General features: G+C 44.8%; 1 protein-coding gene across 1 annotated transcript; it reads left to right on the top strand.

Annotated features, from left to right (window-relative positions):
- Window positions 1-4098: 4098 nt before the first annotated feature.
- Window positions 4099-17176, top strand: ZXDC (ZXD family zinc finger C). Its single transcript, XM_075831810.1, has 10 exons — window positions 4099-5120; window positions 8588-8740; window positions 9380-9458; window positions 10943-11073; window positions 12167-12331; window positions 12639-13318; window positions 14166-14247; window positions 14891-15045; window positions 15285-15386; window positions 16296-17176. The coding sequence occupies exons 1-10, from the start codon at window positions 4154-4156 to the stop codon at window positions 16380-16382; spliced, it is 2601 nt and encodes an 866-aa protein (XP_075687925.1). The 5' UTR covers window positions 4099-4153; the 3' UTR covers window positions 16383-17176.
- The last annotated feature ends 571 nt before the right edge of the window (window positions 17177-17747 follow it).

Genomic DNA, 17747 nt, shown 5'->3' with positions numbered 1-17747 from the left:
TACGCGTCGCTGTCAAAATACGGTGGGTAAAAAGACGCCCGCGAATAAGTGCAGGACACGTCTTGGGACGAATTTTGGAGCAGTTTTTCATGGACTTCATTGAAAAACAGCTCCAATAACGGCCGTAAAATACACCGCGAAAAACGTGAGTTGTTACAAAAACTTCTGAAAATCAGGAGCGGTTTTCACTTAAACAGCGCCATATTTTCAGGCGTATTTTGCAAAGCGTGTGAACATACCCTAAGCTGAAGTGTGTGCCCTCCTTACGAGCGTTAGGTTGGCCAATTATGGGTACTGAAGGACCCCCATCTGGGTGCCTGCTCTAGGTGAGGTATAGGGAGGAAAGGGTTGGCCATGCTTGTGGGTTTTTTTTCTCTTGTTTGTATACCAATGTTGGTAATGTCCAGCAGACACTTGTCCGTCTGCCAGCCGGCAGCTCTGGGCAAATCCTAAATTTTCAGCTCCTGATTGTAAGGCTGGGTTCACACGACCATGTTACGTCCGTAATGTACGGAACGTATTTCGGCGGGAAGACCAGGACCGAACACACTGCAGGGAGCCTGGCTCCTAGCATCATAGTGATGTACGACGCTAGGAGTCCCTGCCTCGCTGCGGGACAACTGTCCCGTACTCTAATCATGTTTTCAGTACGGGACAGAAGTTCCACGCAGAGGCAGGGACTCCTAGCGTCGTACATAACTATGATGCTAGGAGCCCGGCTCCCTGCACTGTGTTCGGTCCTGGTCTTCCGGCCGAAATACGTTCTGTACATTACGGACGTAACATGGTTGTGTGAACCCAGCCTTAAAGAGGCTCTGTCACCAGATTTTGCAACCCCTATCTGCTATTGCAGCAGATCGGCGCTGCAATGTAGATTACAGTAACGTTTTTATTTTTTAAAAACGAGCATTTTTGGCCAAGTTATGACCATTTTTGTAGTTATGCAAATGAGGCTTGCAAAAGTACATCTGGGCGTGTTGAAAATTAAAAGTTCATTTGCATAACTACAAAAATGGTCATAACTTGGCCAAAAATGCTCGTTTTTAAAAAATAAAAACGTTACTGTAATCTACATTGCAGCGCCGATCTGCTGCAATAGCAGATAGGGGTTTCAAAATCTGGTGACAGAGCCTCTTTAAGGGAACGTTTGCTGTAAGGGCATGTTCACACGGCTTAACAAATTTACGTCTGAAGTTACGGAGCTGTTTTCAGCCGTTTTTGCATGTACTCGCGTTTTTCGTGGCGTCTATTACGTACGTAATTGGAGCTGTTTTGAATGGATCAATAAAAAACTGCTCCCAAAACACCCCAAGAAGTGTCCTGCACTTCTTTGACGTGGGCGTTATTGTGCGCGCCATCTTTTGACAGCGACGCGTAAAATTACACCTCGTCTGAACAGAACATCGTAAAACCCATTGCAAGCAATGGGCAGATGTTTGTAGACGTATTGGAGCCGTCTTTTCAGTCGTAATTCTAGGCGTAAAACGCCCGAATTACGTCTGAAAATAGGCCGGGTGAACATACCCTGAGGGTTATACTGTGAGTGCGTGTAAAATTTCATTTTATCATTGCAAGTAGAGAATTTACAGAAAACTTTGTCCATGGGGCGACTGGATCGGTTTAGATCACTGCACGGAGGAGCCAGGTTTATGGTTTTAATTATGGGTGTTGTGAGAACTGCAATCATTGACGAGACTTTGGAAAGATTCTGCGCTACACCCTTCCCCTAAAGACTGACATACAGAATCTGGAGCGCTGCCCCTGTGTGCCCTTCTATACTGTAGACCCTGGAACGGGACAGTTGTGCCCCCTAGTGTCTGGTAGGAAGTACAACGGATTATAAAAAAATATTGTTGGCTCAACATCTGTTGTCAAACTACAACTCCCACCGTACCTGTCCTGTGTTTGGCAATACTACAATTCCCAAAATGCATTGCAAATAAGTGTGACAGACTGTAGTGCGGAGTCCCCGGGCTGTGGCCGCTGCCTAGTAACAGAATATGTCACCGGCGCTGGATCCAGTGATGTCACTTGCATTGTATTTCTACAGCGGTGACCTGTTCGGCAGCTCTGTACGCAGATAGTAGCCGATCCTTGGGCCTAGGAGCTTACAATCTAATCTACACACAAATGATCAGTACACTGTGGTATATCGTTGATCTGAATAGATTGTGCACGCATAAAAATAATTGTCGGCAGGGTTATTGGTAAATGTAGCTGGTGGCGATAGTTACAATGCAGATACTTGGGTAGTGCGAGGCAGCGATGACGCTGCTTGTCGGGAATCCCCCCCCCAATGATTGTACTGATGGAAAATGTCAGGTGCTCGTAGGTTTCTCAAATCGAAATTGGTTCATTGGTCCAAAAAAAGTAAACCTTTTATATAAAAAGGTCTTAAAGGGGTTTTCATGTTGCGGACATTTATGGCGTATCCACAGGATCTCCCGTTCACGTCTATGGGAAGACGGAAACTCTCTGGCAAAAATGTGATTGACTGTTTTCAGAAAACCTGGCGGGGGTTGGGAGGTCTCGTTCTAGAGATAGATGAGGGTCCATCAGACATTTCTGGAATATCCGATGAATGTCCGATATAGGAAAACCCTCTAAGTTATTAGTGGGAACTGCAATTGCAGCATTTTCTTATTTTCAAGAAAAGTACATCTGGGACCAGTGGCGCTGCTGGCACCGGGGGTATGTGTCTGGGTCTCTTGGTGCCAGCAATCGCCACATACAATTGTATCTGTCCTCCCCGTCCACCAGTGCCCCGGGGTTCCTCAGGTGTCTTCAGACCGACACCCCCTGTACGGGACGCTGCAAATACTCGATATTTCCCATCTTTGTATCGTCCCAAATATCCATCAGGTTTCACAAGTGGGAACGTGTCATATTGGGGGGGTTTATCTTTGACCTTAAGGCTATGTTCACACGGGGTATTTCGGCGAGTTTTTTGACGCGGAAACCGCGTCGCAAAACTCGGCAAAAACGGCCCGAGAACGCCTCCCATTGATTTCAATGGGAGGTGTCGGCGTCTTTTTCCCGCGAGCAGTAAAACTGCCTCGTGGGAAAAAGAAGCGACATGCCCTATCTTCGGGCGCTTCCACCTCTGACCTCCCATTGACTTCAATGGGAGGCAGGAGAAAGCGTATTTCTCGCTGTTTTATGCCCGCGGCGCTCAATGGCTGCGGGCGAAAAACGGTGCGAAAATCGGCGTGCAGGGAGAGGAATATCTGCCTCAAAGTTCCAAACGGAATTTTGAGGCAGATATTCCTCCCCCAAAATACTCAGTGTGAACATAGCCTAAAGGGGGGGATGTTAAATAACGTGGTGCTTTACACTGTTGTGTCCCCGGTCCCCAATCACTGGCTGCGTTTCAAAAACGTCAGTGAAGTGGTAATGTCGCCGCTGCGGCCGGTGATTGGTTGTAATGAGTCTCATGTCGAGACGACACGTCACTGCTGCAGCGGTGTAAACAAAGAGCGGCGTGGGATCAAGGAGTCGGAAAGGTTTGTCATTTATTTTAATACATCTACAGTGTACTTATTGTTTTCTAAACCCGAACAATCCCATTAAGGCTATGTTCACATGGCTTATTTTCAGCCGTGTTTCGGGCCGTAAACGCCCCAAAAAAAAACACTGAAGCTGAAAGCCTCAAAACATCTGCCCGTTGATTTCAATGGGAAAAACGGCGTTTCGTTATCACAGGGCGTTTCTTTCATATGGATGTTTGTAAAAACCGCATGTAAAAAAACACCCCGTACAAAAGAAGTGCATGTCACTTCTTGAGCTGTTTTTCATTGTGTCAATAGAAAAACAGCTCTAAAAATGGACGCAAAAAACGTCCCTTGAAAACCGCTCCATGTTTTACAGCTTTGTTTTGCGTGTGAACATACCCTTAGGGTGGTAAAATATATATATATATATATATATATATATATATATATATATATATATCTTTGACTAAGTATGTGCCCCCTTGTCCTGCCCAGTGCTACACTCTACTGAGCCCTGTCATAAGGAAAAAAATAGTCCTGGCTATCCGTTGCTAAGCAACATCATAGTCGGCGGATGGATACGTTTTCTGAGGACAACGCACTCTGTAATTCGTCCTTTGCCGTCTCTCTCCGCTTGGACTACATGCTACAGGGATACCAAGATGGAAATCCAGGGGCTGACGGGGCATCGGCAGCAAGATGGCGGCTCCGGGCTCCCTGAGGGAGAGGCGCTGGCTGAGGCCGTTGAGGACGACGAAGAGAAGTCCGGGCTCCATAAAGACGTTGCAAATGGACGTCCCATCTACATGGTGGTCAACCTGGGGTCTGTGGCCCCGAATAGCTACCAGGCCGCGGGACCTCCGCCACTTCCTCCTCCGCCACCGAGGCCTAGTCCGTCTTCGGAGTTAGCTCTCCCCGGTTACGTGACTTTGCGGCTGGAGAATGGCCTGCTCACCCTGGGAGGAGGAGGTAGAGAAATTACGGAGAGCTGTGCTAGGCCGCAGCCTCGGACTGGGAGTGTTAGCGCGCCGGCTACACCACAGCAGAACTGGGCCTCAGAGTTGTCACCGCAGGGGGAGCCCGGCAGCAGCAGCTCCGGAGCTCAGCACAGCTTCTCCGGGAGCCTGGAGGACGTGGACATGGAGCCTGTGGATGAGCAGGTGGCCGGCTTCCTGGTGGGGGACATTGGAGAGCTGCAGGTGAATTTGGGGGAGGCCCTGGATCTCGCCCGGAAGGGGGTGCTGCTGGTGTTCCGCTGCCCGGAACCGGGTTGCGCCAAGGCGTTCGACCGTAAACAGCAACTAAAGGTCCATTTACTGAGCCACACGGAGGAGCAGCGCCCGTATAAGTGCCATGTGGAGAACTGCGGCTGGTCCTTCACCACCCTGTATAAGCTGAAGCGCCATCTGCAGTCACATGATAAGCAGCGCCCCTTCTCCTGCGACGCCCCGGGCTGCGGGAAGAGCTTCACCACCGTCTACAACCTCAAAGCCCACCTGAAAGCCCACGAGCAGGAGAACCTGTTCCGCTGTGACGCCTGCGGCGAGGCTTTCCCGACCGCCACCAAACTGAGCGCGCACAGGAGGACGCACTTTGAGCCCGAAAGGCCGTACAAGTGCGAATTTAATGGTACGTGTCCGTCACCGATGGATCACATGGGGTTATATTTCTACACAAAGCCTTGAAGTAATGGTGTCGGAGTAAGGCGATGAATCAAACAAAGCGAGGAGTTACACCCGCGGCGGTCGTGGTGGCGCAATTTTTATCTCGCTGATTGGTACAAAGTGGCAAAATACAGTAACTAAGCAACCGGATGATTAATAAAGGTTCCAATGTCCATTATCTATTTATAACCAAATGCCCAACGCCGGATGCGATTATCAGATATTTGTTCTCTTTAGTAATGTACGTGTGGTGGCGCGCGGCGGTCCGACTACACCTCCTGTCAGCAGAAACCAGGGCCGTGTGGGTTTTATAATGAAAAGTTCTGCAACTTTCTAATGTACATTGTGTATTAAACTCGAAACATTTTCAAGATCTCTGCTTGCTGAGATTTCATTAAGGCTGAAAATCCATCCAGACTAAATACTTCTCACAGCTGAGGGTTTGTTACAATTGTATCCAGTCTGAACAATCTTCTGTGAGCTAAACAGCCTGGACTCCAGACTGATACAATGTATCAGTGCAGGTAAGGCTTCGTTCACGTCTGCCCTAGGGTCCCTTTCCGTCGGAACGGGACCCTGACTGACACAAACGGAAACCAAAGGTGTCCGTTACCAGTGATTTCAATGGTAATGGATCCGGTGCCAATGGTTTCCGTTTGTCTCCGTTGTGCAAGTGTTGCGTCGTTTTGGCAGGATGAATAGCGTAGTCGACTGCTCTATTGATTCTGTCAAAACGACGGAACCCTTGCACAACTGAAACCATTGGCATCGGATCCGTCGCCATTGAAATCAATGGTGACGGACACCTTTGGTTTCCGTTCTTGTCAGTCAGGGTCCCGTTCCGACAGAAAGCTCAGACAGAACGGGACCCTAGGGCCGATGTGAACGAAGCCTAAAATGTAACAAATCAGGACAGTAAAGTGATTTGTGCTGCTGATGCGTTTACCTCACAGAGGATTGTCTACACTGGATACAATTGTACGCACACGACCGTAGTTTTGCTGCTGTATACTAGCCGCAATTGCGGATAGTATAGAACACATGCTATCCTATGGGCCAGTTCACACAACCGTGGTTTCTATGGTCTACATTGCCCAGACATTTGCGGTCCGGGCTCATTGAAATTAATGCATATCTTGTGTGCACGATCCGTGATTGCGAACGGCCCGCGGATGACACTCCGCGGCCCGTCCTTGCTGTAATCACGCACCGTGCACACATCTACGGCCGTGTGCAGGAGGCCCTAGGCCCTGTTCACACTAATTTTTTTTTGCTTGCAGATTTTGACCTGCCGGCAGAATATTTGCAGCGGTTTTTTGGCTACGGCTATTGAGCGCCCCGGGCAAAAAATGCTTTGAAAACCGCTTTTACTGCCTTCCATTTATGTAAATGGGAGGTCAGAGACGGAAACACCTGAAGAAAGGGCGCGTCTGCCTCCCATTGAAATCAATGAGAGCCGTTTTTGGACTTTTTTGGTGCGGTTTCCGCGTCAAAAAGCGCACCAAAAAACTGAACAGGGCTTTAGTTATGGTTCTTCAGCCTCTTGGTGTAAGCAAGGATTGTAGTGATCTTGGAAATGGGGATTGAATGAAGCACAAAATGTTAGCAAGGTGCAGATTTTATTTAGTTAGATTTATTTACGTAAGACTGGGGAAACTCTTCAACTGGTTACCGACCTATGACATGTACGCTTATCATAAGCGGCAGGACAGTTCCACATCATGAGAAGTGTACTTACCAGTGTGCCCTGCGATCAGGAGTGGGACAACAGCTGCAGCCCGGCTGAAACCACGGAGATCAGAGGAAACTCCGATTTCCAAAGTTAATCCCTTGAATGCCGTGTTGATCACGGTATTTGAAAGGAAAGTGTGTTGGGGGGACCCCCCCATTGATTCCCTGTGACTCGAGCAAGGAACCTACCGTCTATGGGCGGACATCCCAGGGCTGTCTGATTATATTTTTTGTTAGGGCATACATAAGTATACCCTAACAACTGCCTGTATACTATCAGTATATAGATATACGCCGGTGCATTCAATTTAAAAATGTCTCTCTGGGATATAAAAATAGTAATTAAAAAAAAAGTTTAAAAAAATATACACAAATCCGCGTTTTTACAATAAATAAACTTTATTAAAATTCCCAAAACATAAAATAATAGACACATATTTAGTATTTTCACAACCGTAAAAACCTGCACCACAAATTCACGGCGTCATTTATGATCGGTGCAGGCTGTAAATATAAATAAAAACTGCAGCGGAACTTCTTTTCTTCAGAATTTTTGCTGAAATAGAAACTAATATAAACTAAAAGATTATATAAATAGGCCAAGAAAATGGCTCCTTCGTAAAGTACAACTCGTCCCACAAAAGAACAGTGTAGAGCAAAAAATAAGTTATGAGCGTCGGGGTGCAAAGAGGAAAAATCAAGAAATAGTTTTGGTTCTTAGAGGGTTAAAGGGGTTGTCACCGCACACATTTATGGTATATCCACAGAATATGCCATAAATGTCTTATAGATGCGGGTCCCACCTCTGATCCCTGTCCCATCTGGTGACGCGGCCGACAGGATTGCAATCTGGAAACATAAATGTGTGTGGTGTCACAACTCCTTTAAAGGCTGTAATTGTTTGAAAGTTGTTTTTTATAAATAAAAATGTGTATTAGTGTGTGTTAATAAACTTCTGTAAATACATTTTATTAAAAATTATCTTTACTTTTTAAGATACAGCTGCTCTATTCTCTATACAGGGCAGCTGTATCTAGCGCTATTCACTGAATCAGTCAGTCCCGCGGACCTGACAGGTTCAGTGACAGCGGGTGACACACGGGATTCACCTGTAAACTATCACATCTAAGTTACGAAGTTTACAGGTGACACAGAACCCACTGTCACTGAACCTCCAGAGCTGCACTCACTATTCTGCTGGTGCAGTCACTGTGTACATACATTACCTATCCTGTACTGATTCTGAAATAGAAGTTTGAGTTTTCCTTTAAATTGGGGCATCACAGCATTGACCTGTCAGTTAATGAGCCTATTACAGGACCATGGGCAGTGGACAAGAGTTGTAGGTATTTGTTAGTGCAACAAATTTTCACAGCCCTGAATTCACTAGCCGTGTTATTCCGTTCTGATGTGCCTTGCTGTGAGAGGGGAATTTACATTCAGACACAGTGTTACTGCCAACTTACTGACTATGATGGCAGGAAGAAGGGGACAAATGGCTGTATGACTGAAGGGTCTGACTACATACACAGTGTTCTTGTAGTCTGTAACCATGGATACACATAGGTCTGCATAGTAGCTGCATTCTCCCCATGTGGCAGATACAAATCCGGCCATGTAGAAATGTGATGTTGTCTGGTCATGAGGATTCTGTCCTGAACAGTTTCCATTTTTGAGACTGAACACTTTTGTTCTTTGTAGGTTGCGACAAGAGTTTTATTACAGTGACTGCGTTATTCTCCCATCACAGAGCGCATGTACGTGAGCAGGAACAGTTCATCTGCTCTTTCCCCGGCTGCAATAAGCAATATGATAAGGCGTGCCGGCTGAAAATACATCTGCGCAGTCATACAGGTTTGTCGTCATTTCTAAAAAACCGCTCTGTATGTATAAGGGCATCTGCAAAAGTGTTCATGATGTGTCACCCTTGAAGTTCTGATATATTGCCATAAAGGCCATTCTTACATCTATTGTTATTGCAATCGCTCCCGTTTAGCCACAGGGACATTCAGCAGGATGTTGGAAATATTAGATTTCTTGTTATTGCCTTGCAGATATCGGCGGATTGTAGGCTGTTTATTTACAGCAGCCTGCAGTGACTGCAAACCCAGGCGTTCCTATAACAGGCTGACTGCTTGTTATATTATACCACACTATATGCTAAGCAACTCGTCCCTCTTCTGATTGGCTGATAGGGATCATGTAGGAGTGTCGGTGTGCCAGGCATGTCATACTTAGCCAATCAGCAAAGAGAAGCATTGCTTAGCGTATAGCGAGGACCCTTTAAATCAGTGGGGTTTTACTTGTAGTGTGTTATCACTTTTTTTTTTTTTTTTTTTTTTTTTTTTTTTAGATACGCAGTACTCCATTTTTTTCGGTAATTTTGTTTCTTACCGAATTTAGTCAGTTTACCTTTTATTATCTTTCACACTACGGTTGTATCCGTGTTCCATGTCATTGACTTCCTGATCTAATTGGTTTTGCTTGTTTCAGGTGAAAGACCTTTTATTTGTGACTTTGAAAGCTGCAGTTCGTCCTTCACCAGCATGTCCAAGCTCCTAAGACATAAAAGGTATCTTGTACCTGCCGTGTCTCGCTGTCACGAAGCGCAGATATGAATGTTTTCTGTGATACGTTCACGGTAGTTTGAGCTTTTAAATTTTTGCATGTAGTGTTAAAGGGGTTCCCTACCTTTTCAATTGCTTTCTCCACATTTGGTCTCTTAAAAAATGCATCCACACAGAAGTAAAGGATATGTAGCAGTGCTGAAAAAAATATCCACAATGCTAAATTAGGTTCATTCGGGGCGGATATGCTGCGTAAATACATGCAGTGTATCCGCCCTTTGCGTTCCAGGGAATTTTTGGAAGAAAAACACACCTAACTATGTTGCAGTTTTTCGCCCGGAATGTCCGCTGTGGAAAACTGCAGCAATTAGCCGGCCTGACGCCTCATCCCAGGAGACCGCTACAGCCGGTGATTGGTTGCAGCCGTGGTCACATGGGATGAAGCGTCATCCCAGGAGTCCGGCCCTCTGACGTCATCCAGGCAGGCCTGCTGGGATGATGTTTCATCCCATGTGACCTTCGCTACAGCCTGTGATAAGCTGCAGAGGTCGCATGGGATGAAAAATCATCCCATGAGGCCGCGCTGGAGGGAGGTACACAGACTTCTGGGTAAGTTTGCGTTTTTTTTTTTTTCTGAGTTGCGTTTTTGCCGCAGAATCGCTGCGAACCCGCCGCAAAAAACGTAAAACGTATTTTTGTTGCGGGATTTACCTCCCCATTGAATTCAATAGGGAAAACCCGCAACCCATAAGCAGCGTTTACGCAAATACAATTGACGTGCTGCGGAATAAAATTCCGCACCGCAGGTCCATTTCTGAAGGTTTTTTCCGCTCAGTATTTACGCAGCGTGTGGATGAGATGTGTTTTTTCTCGTCCACTTTGCTGCTACTGTTTTTTTCTTTACGAATTCCATTGCGGAAAAACCGCAATATTTATGCAACGTGTGAACTGACCCTTACACACGTTCTGATACAGACGTACCCGTGCGTGTATGTAAGATTTCCAGGTTACTTACCCTTGAAAGTGACCAAAGATGGAGAATCCCTTTAATGTTAGGAATTGGCTATGGGTTATTTTATGTGAAAAAATCTAGTTTTTACTTGACATTCATTGCTTGCTGTATCCTATGTTTGCACATATAGAAGTAACTATTGCATAGAATTAGTGAGTATGCTATGTATGGATTTATAATAAAGGGTCTTTACAAATTAACCTAGAAATTGCCATATAAATTGTGTATACATTACTTAATGAGTGTATATAATAACTGATCACTGGGCACCAAGTGTAGAGGGAAAGCTGCTGGATCATTCCAGACCCAGAACAGCCGCCTGTGACGAATGTCATTATATATCTATATATAACATATAAACCGTAATCTCTAGACCTGCTTTAATAAATGCAATAAGTATACGTGCTGCTAATAATAATTGTTACTATGTAATATCATATCATTTATACTCATGTTGCTTACATTGTTTGCTTCCAGGAAACATGAGGATGATCGGCGTTATCCGTGCCCAGTAGAAGGCTGTGGAAAATCTTTTACAAGAGCGGAGCACTTAAAAGGTCACAAAATTACTCACCTGGGCACCAAACCCTTCGAGTGCCCTGTAGAGGGTGAGTCTCATTTCATTAGTCACATGTTTGTGGCTGGGTTGTGAAGACACGATATTTAGTGTTTGTAGAAGATATGGTCAGGCACTTTTAAGTCCCTGGATGATAATATCTGTAATATTAACCGGTTCCCGACCACTGGCTGTATACTTACGGCCAGCGGTCAGGGTCCTTAAAACCTGCGCCATAGACTATTTACGGCGCGGGTTTTAGCTTGCTGCCCGAGCGATTGGGCAGCCCAATGTCGGGGTCTCTGTTAGTCAGTGCTTCTGTCTTCTCTGATCTCAATGAGCGCTGTGTATATGAATAGAGGCAGCACCGCTGTCTCTATTGGTCCCGGTGGTCATGTCACTGGTCACCTGATCTCTGGGATGCCATTAGTGACAGACTGCTGCTGGGTCTTACTAGACCCAGCACAGCCCTATTAGCGACAATAGTCACTATGAGAGGGCTGATTTCCCCAGTTACAGTGGAAAAACACGGTGTAAAAGAAAGAAAAAAAATATAATGTTTTCCAAAGGTCTTTTCTGACCTTTGAGGGACAGACCATAATAATAAAAAAATAAAAGTAAAGTGCAAAAAATATTGATTATAATACACATAAAATACCCACCCCAAAGAAAACGTTCCCCCCTCAATCATTGTCATAACGCTAGCCCTGAGCCAATTACCCTAATACAGACATGTAATATGTTAAAATTTACGGTAGACAAGGACGATCACATATAAAAGGTCTATTTTAGAGTAAAACTATGTTATTACCAGAAAAAAATAGCTAAAATGTAAAAAAGCTTATTTTTTTTACTATTATTTTCAAACTTTAAGCCTAAAAATTCTAAAATCGCAAAAAGGATATATATAAAAAAGAAACCTGCATTGTCTATGGAAAAAACATGGCAAAAATCACGTCGCTAGCCCAACAACTAAAAAAGTTATAGCCATTTAACTAACGAGTGCTAAAAAGGGCTAAACAGTGTCTGGTCCTGAAGGATCAAAATAGCGCGGTCCTGAGCCGGTTAAGGATGAAGTACGTGGCTTGTCCGGTCTTTTAAGCTCATCTGTTTTTATTTTTTGTTAACCTCTCGTTCTCTGCCAGGCTGTGGAGCCAAGTTCTCAGCCCGTAGCAGCCTGTACATCCACTCGAAGAAGCACCTTCAAGATGTGGACGCCTCAAAGACGCGCTGTTCTGTGTCCAACTGCAGCAAGATATTTACTTCAAAGCAAAGCCTGAAATCCCACATGGTTAAACAACACGGCCACGGTAGGTTTATTTCCTGTCATACATTGTACCAGACTAGGCATGTTTCCTTTTTAATGACTGAATCAATAGCGGAGTCGACTGCGCTATTGATTCCGTCGGAAAACCGGAAACCTGCCGGAATGGTGACAAACGGAAACCATTAGCGATGTTTCCGTCACCATTGATATCAACGGTGACTGAAACGGAAGCTGTGGTTTCACTTTCCGTTGCGGGATTCACACGACGGAAACCTCCGACGGAACCCCGGAACGGAAAGCGAACGGTGATGTGAACAGGCCCTAATATTGTTTCCTGTCTTGTCTTCTAGACCTTGAAGCTGCAAGTTCCCTCACTCCTAGTAGCGAACTGACGAGCTCAGGACAGAGTGACTTAAGTAACCTGGACCTCTCCTCTCTTTTCACCAACGTGAGCTCGAACGGGTCAGGAATATCTGCTGACCTGACCCTTGTTAACTCTGGAATACTGACCATTGATGTGTCTTCTGTAAGATCCACATTAGGGGGTAACCTGTCCGCCAACAATAACTCTCTGGTACATCCTGTCGACCCCTTGGTGTTGGTGTCCAACAGTGATACGAACAGCAGCCTGGAGAGCTCCCTCCTGCTGGGAGCAGCAGCGGCAGCGTCCATTCTTCAGCAAGGCAGCCTGCAGCTGGACGATGTACAGACAGTAAATGCTGAGGCTCTGGGCTCCCTGGCATCGTTATCAATGAGAGGCTCCAACCAGGATCTTCATGCACTTACATCCACAAATAACCTTACTATTGATTCCACAACTTTAACTCCTTCAGTTACACTGGGGACAAGCAGCTCAATGCCGGAATTGTTAACACAGACTAAAGCCGACAGAAGTCTTATGCCGGCTTCAGAGGTCGTGAGCCAACAGGAGGGGAGCAAAGTGGTGACGCAGTTTGTGTTCCCGCAAACGGGCAACTACAGCTCTCAGAAGGACATGGACTATAGCCCAGTAGCTGGAAACTCCATATTGGTAAGCCAGTCCTTAGATAACTTTTATAAATATGAAGATTGTGCTATCAGCATCTCGAATGCAAGAGAACAACATCCTGAGGTCGCATTCTGTCCTGCATTGACCTAAAAAGGGGGAAAAATAGATGGATATGGTTGACATGGTACAAGTTAGAAATATGAGTTAGGATGACTTTACAGAAAGCTGTCAGAACAGGGTTTGGATTATAAAAAGATAAATATATTTATTTAATGTTTTTATTTTTTTAGTCTGGGGTTATTTACAAATTAAATTGTTTTAATTGTCCGGGTACTGCTTGTCTGTGTTAGGCTTTTTCACATCTGCGTCAGGACTCCGTTCATGGCTTCCGTCTGAGCTTTTTGTCGGGAACCCATGAACTGAACCCTGACTGAGACAAATAGAAACCATAGGTTTCCGTTTGCATCACCGTTGCTTTCAATGGTGACCGATCCGGTGCAAATGGTTTGTCACCGTTGTGTGAGGGTTCTGTCGTTTTGACGGAATGAATTAACGCAGTCGACAGGGTTCCGTTTATAGGTTTCCATTGACCGAAAGCTCCGACGGAACCCATGAGCGAGGCCCGACACAGATGTGAACGAAGCCTTGAAGGGTTTGTGCAGGCTTAGAAAAACATGGCAGCTTTCTTCCAAAAAAAAGCACCACGCCTGTCCACAGCTATTGTAGTTCAGCTGCCTTGTTGTGAATAGGGTTGAGCTGCAATACCACATACAACCTGTGAACACGTGTGGCAGTGTTTATGGAAGAAAGCAGCATTGGTTTTTTTACACCTGTACAGTCACTTTACGCTGCAAATAATTTTTTCCTTTTTTTTTTTTTTTTTTTTAAGGAGAGCGGGGGCTCGGCGAGGACAGACTACAGAGCCATTCAACTGGCTAAAAGCAAAAAGAAGGGGAGTTCAGGCAGCTCAGGTGAGAAAAGCTTCTGGCGCATGTAAGTGATAATACTACACAGTTCTATTTTCTATGATTTTCTACATAATTTACAATCATTATTGTGCCTGCGCCCTAAAGTTGCTCATACACTTACAATAGCTGCCGGCCGGCAGCTTTTGCTCCCGACTCCCCAATCAACTCTCGGCTTGGGCATGATCACCTGCAGGATCAAAGGATCGGGTATATTGAATTCCAACATGCCTTCTCCTTTTCCATGACCTCTGCCATCGGGGGAGGGTTGGGATACCCCCACACACATTAGTTGTCTGGTCCTGCTGAAATCGTTGCAAATTGCACTAAAATTTGCAACTTTTCACTCCTCTCGCCACTTTTAAAAAGGGGTGGTGTTACTGGGAAGTTGCGTGGCCAGTACGTTTCCGACATATTTATAGTTTTCAAAGACCGAAAATGGCGTAAATTGTAGTGAAAATCTTCACCTACTCATAGAATGCAGAGATTTCATTTTCTGTTTTTATGACTTCCCCAGATGTGCACCTCTTAATAAATTTGGCGCATTTCTTCGAGGTACTGCAGTTTAACACTGGCATATGAAACGACTGCCTTAGTAGCAAAATGCTTATCAATGAATTTAATATTTTTTTTATTCTTTTTTTTAAAGGGAGTTCTCCACAGAGGAAAAATAAAGGTACAAAACCAAACCAAGCTGTATCTCCTGCTGGCAACCGTTTTGGGAACAGTGTTTTGCCTAATGGTGGGTTGACATTACGGGATCCAGCAACTGGGGCACAATATGTACAGATCCAACTTCTTCAGGTAAGTGTACACACCCCTAGTGTATCTCAGCCCAAAAATCTTAATGTACTTTATGGGTCTGTCCACTGTTGCCCTTTTTGCTCCTGCAGCTGAAACAGCAGCTTAATGTGCCCACCAGACAGGCAATAGTGGAGAACCCCTTTAAATGTATACTAGTGATATCTCTCTTCACGCAGTGACTTTGTAAAGGATTTATTTGATATTGTTCGCGTCATCTAATGTGCCTGTGTTCTCACAAGGATGAACCTCCTGGGGATGGGGACCTGCCTTTCCAGTTGAGTGTCCAGTCGCCAGCCGCACACACGCAGCTTACGGTGGATTTGCCTGTGCATATCCTGCAGGTATGATGGTCTGTATATTTGATTTGTCAGGCTCTGTTCACACTGCATTCACATAGTACGTTCAGCGTAACCATCTGGCCCCAGGTTACATTTTTGTTTTTTTCTTGCAACGGGCGACATTCCACTGTGTGCTTATACATTGGAGCCTTTTCAGCTAATTTTTTCTGGTAATAATGTAGTTTTTACCCTAAAACAGACCATTTATTTGTGATCGTCATTGTCTACCGTAAACTTCGATATGTCACGTTTTACGGTTTTAGGGTAAATGGGTCAGGGCTATCGTTACGACAATGATTGGCGGAGGGAGCGTTTTTTTGGGTGGGTATTTTTTGTGGCATTTTTACTTTATTTTACTTTTATTTTTTTATTATTATGGTCTGTCCCTCAGAGGTCAGAAAAGACCTTTTGGGGGATTTTCATTTTTTCTTTTATACCATGTTTTGTCCCTATAACTAGGGCTGCATAGCAGTCCCAGTTACAGCGGAAATCAGCCCTCATATAGTGACTATTGACACTGTTTGGGTTTCGGTTGGTCTAGTTAGGCCACCAGTCACATGATCACTGGGACCACTAGAGGCACTGGTGCTGCCTCTATTCTATACACAGCAATAAGAGAAAAGAGAACCGCTTCTGTCTTCTCTCCAGGGTGCCCGGCCGTCACTGACTGCCAGGCACCCGACATTCAGCTGCCTGATTGCTCAGGGAGCCAGCTAAAGGCCGCACCGTAGACGTGGGTTTTAAAGACTTCGACCACCTGCCGTATAATTACCGGGGGTGGTCGTGAACCAGTTAAGCAAAGACATAGTTTGTAATAACATTTTGAGGTTAAGATGTAGAAGTAGAGCGTTGATTGCGCCCAGCAGGTATTTTCATCTGCCTATATATTTAGATCAATTTCTTTTCTTCCAGGAACCTCACGTGTCAGCAGAAGACGATGCAGCTTCAGATAATTCCCAGTTTACAGGAAGCACAATAAACCTGCAGGACCTTGAATAAGCCGGAGCTGCGCTCGATCAGGAAATCAAAGTGTTATTTTGAGCCAGATGGTCGGGTGGAGTTGTCTCTTCCGTTCACGCCGGTCACCTGGTATTCAGGAGATGATGCTGGTCCGTTTATCGGTCTGTGGATTATTCTCCAATGTGGCATTTCATTTTGCACTAGATTTTATGCTCCTCTTTAACCCGGCATATTGTCATACTTAACTCTTTTCTTGGAAGTGCCATAAAAGCTGCTCCTAACTTTAACCTTTTACTAAACCCATTCAGGATTTGGAAATTCAGTATAACATATTCTTCCTTTTGTTGTATTCACCTGGACGCAATGGAAATGGGCCAAAATTTTCTGTGAAAAATATTATTCTGCAGTCTAAAGGTGGATGTTTCCCGTTAGCAGACGACTGCCTCCGTATCTGGAAAGTATTTGAATCTTTAAAAGTCATCTCTCCCGTGATGCTACCTACCTCCAGAGCATAACCCGGTCAGTCTGACAACTTTACACCCACGCACTGTCCTCCTGTACAGACTGACTACTTTTATAACAAGCTGCGGACAGAACTGACCCAACGTCAGGTGTTTGAACTTTGTAAATTATAATATCAGGTATTTATTTGTGTACATTGCAAGAATGTATGTTCGCTTTTGTTTTTTCATTTTTTGTACAAAGTTGTACAAATTAATATTTATATATTCCCTTTAGTCAACAGATTCCTTTTTCACCCTCCTGTTGCTTTTATTTTTATGGGTGCATTTTGGTGAATGAAGAGAGTATTAAAAAAAAAAAGGTATTATAATTCTGGCCTTAGTGATTTGTTTCTACATTAATATGTTTGCTTAAACAATGAAACGTGACTCTTGGGCTACGGCTAGACGACCCCTCCAACCCCATGTCTTTATTGTGACTGCAGGCACTTATTGCACCATTGGAAAGCATTGAGCCACAGGTTGGGGGAGATTTATCAAAACGAATGCAAAGGGAGAGTGCAGCAGTTGTCCATAACAACCAATCAAAATCCAGCTCTCATTTTTCAGAGGCCGTTTATAAATGAAAGCTGCAATTTTGTGCTTGCTATGGGCAACTGCTCCTGTATTGCTATAACTTTCCCAATGTGTAAGACTTAAAGAGGCTCTGTCACCAGATTTTGCAACCCCTATCTCCTATTGCAGCAGATCGGCGCTGCAATGTAGATTACAGTAACGTTTTTATTTTTTTAAAACGAGCATTTTTGGCCAAGTTATGACCATTTTTGTATTTATGCAAATGAGGCTTGCAAAAGTCCAAGTGGGTGTGTTTAAAGTAAAAGTCCAAGTGGGCGTGTATTATGTGCGTACATCGGGGCGTGTTTACTTCTTTTACTAGCAGCGC

The sequence above is a fragment of the Rhinoderma darwinii genome, chromosome 7 (genome assembly GCF_050947455.1).
Source record: "Rhinoderma darwinii isolate aRhiDar2 chromosome 7, aRhiDar2.hap1, whole genome shotgun sequence".
NCBI lineage: Eukaryota > Metazoa > Chordata > Amphibia > Anura > Rhinodermatidae > Rhinoderma > Rhinoderma darwinii.
Note: the sequence above shows the minus strand (reverse complement) of the source record. Positions and strands in the feature narration are given on the sequence as shown.

Excerpts from the sequence above, each read along its gene's own strand:
- ZXDC (XM_075831810.1), top strand. The coding sequence starts at position 4,154 with ATGGAAATCCAGGGGCTGACGGGGCATCGGCAGCAAGATGGCGGCTCC. Across the intron at positions 9,459-10,942 it reads AAGCTCCTAAGACATAAAAG|GAAACATGAGGATGATCGGC; the intron begins GTATCTTGTACC and ends GTTTGCTTCCAG. Across the intron at positions 14,248-14,890 it reads GGGGAGTTCAGGCAGCTCAG|GGAGTTCTCCACAGAGGAAA; the intron begins GTGAGAAAAGCT and ends TTTTTTTTAAAG.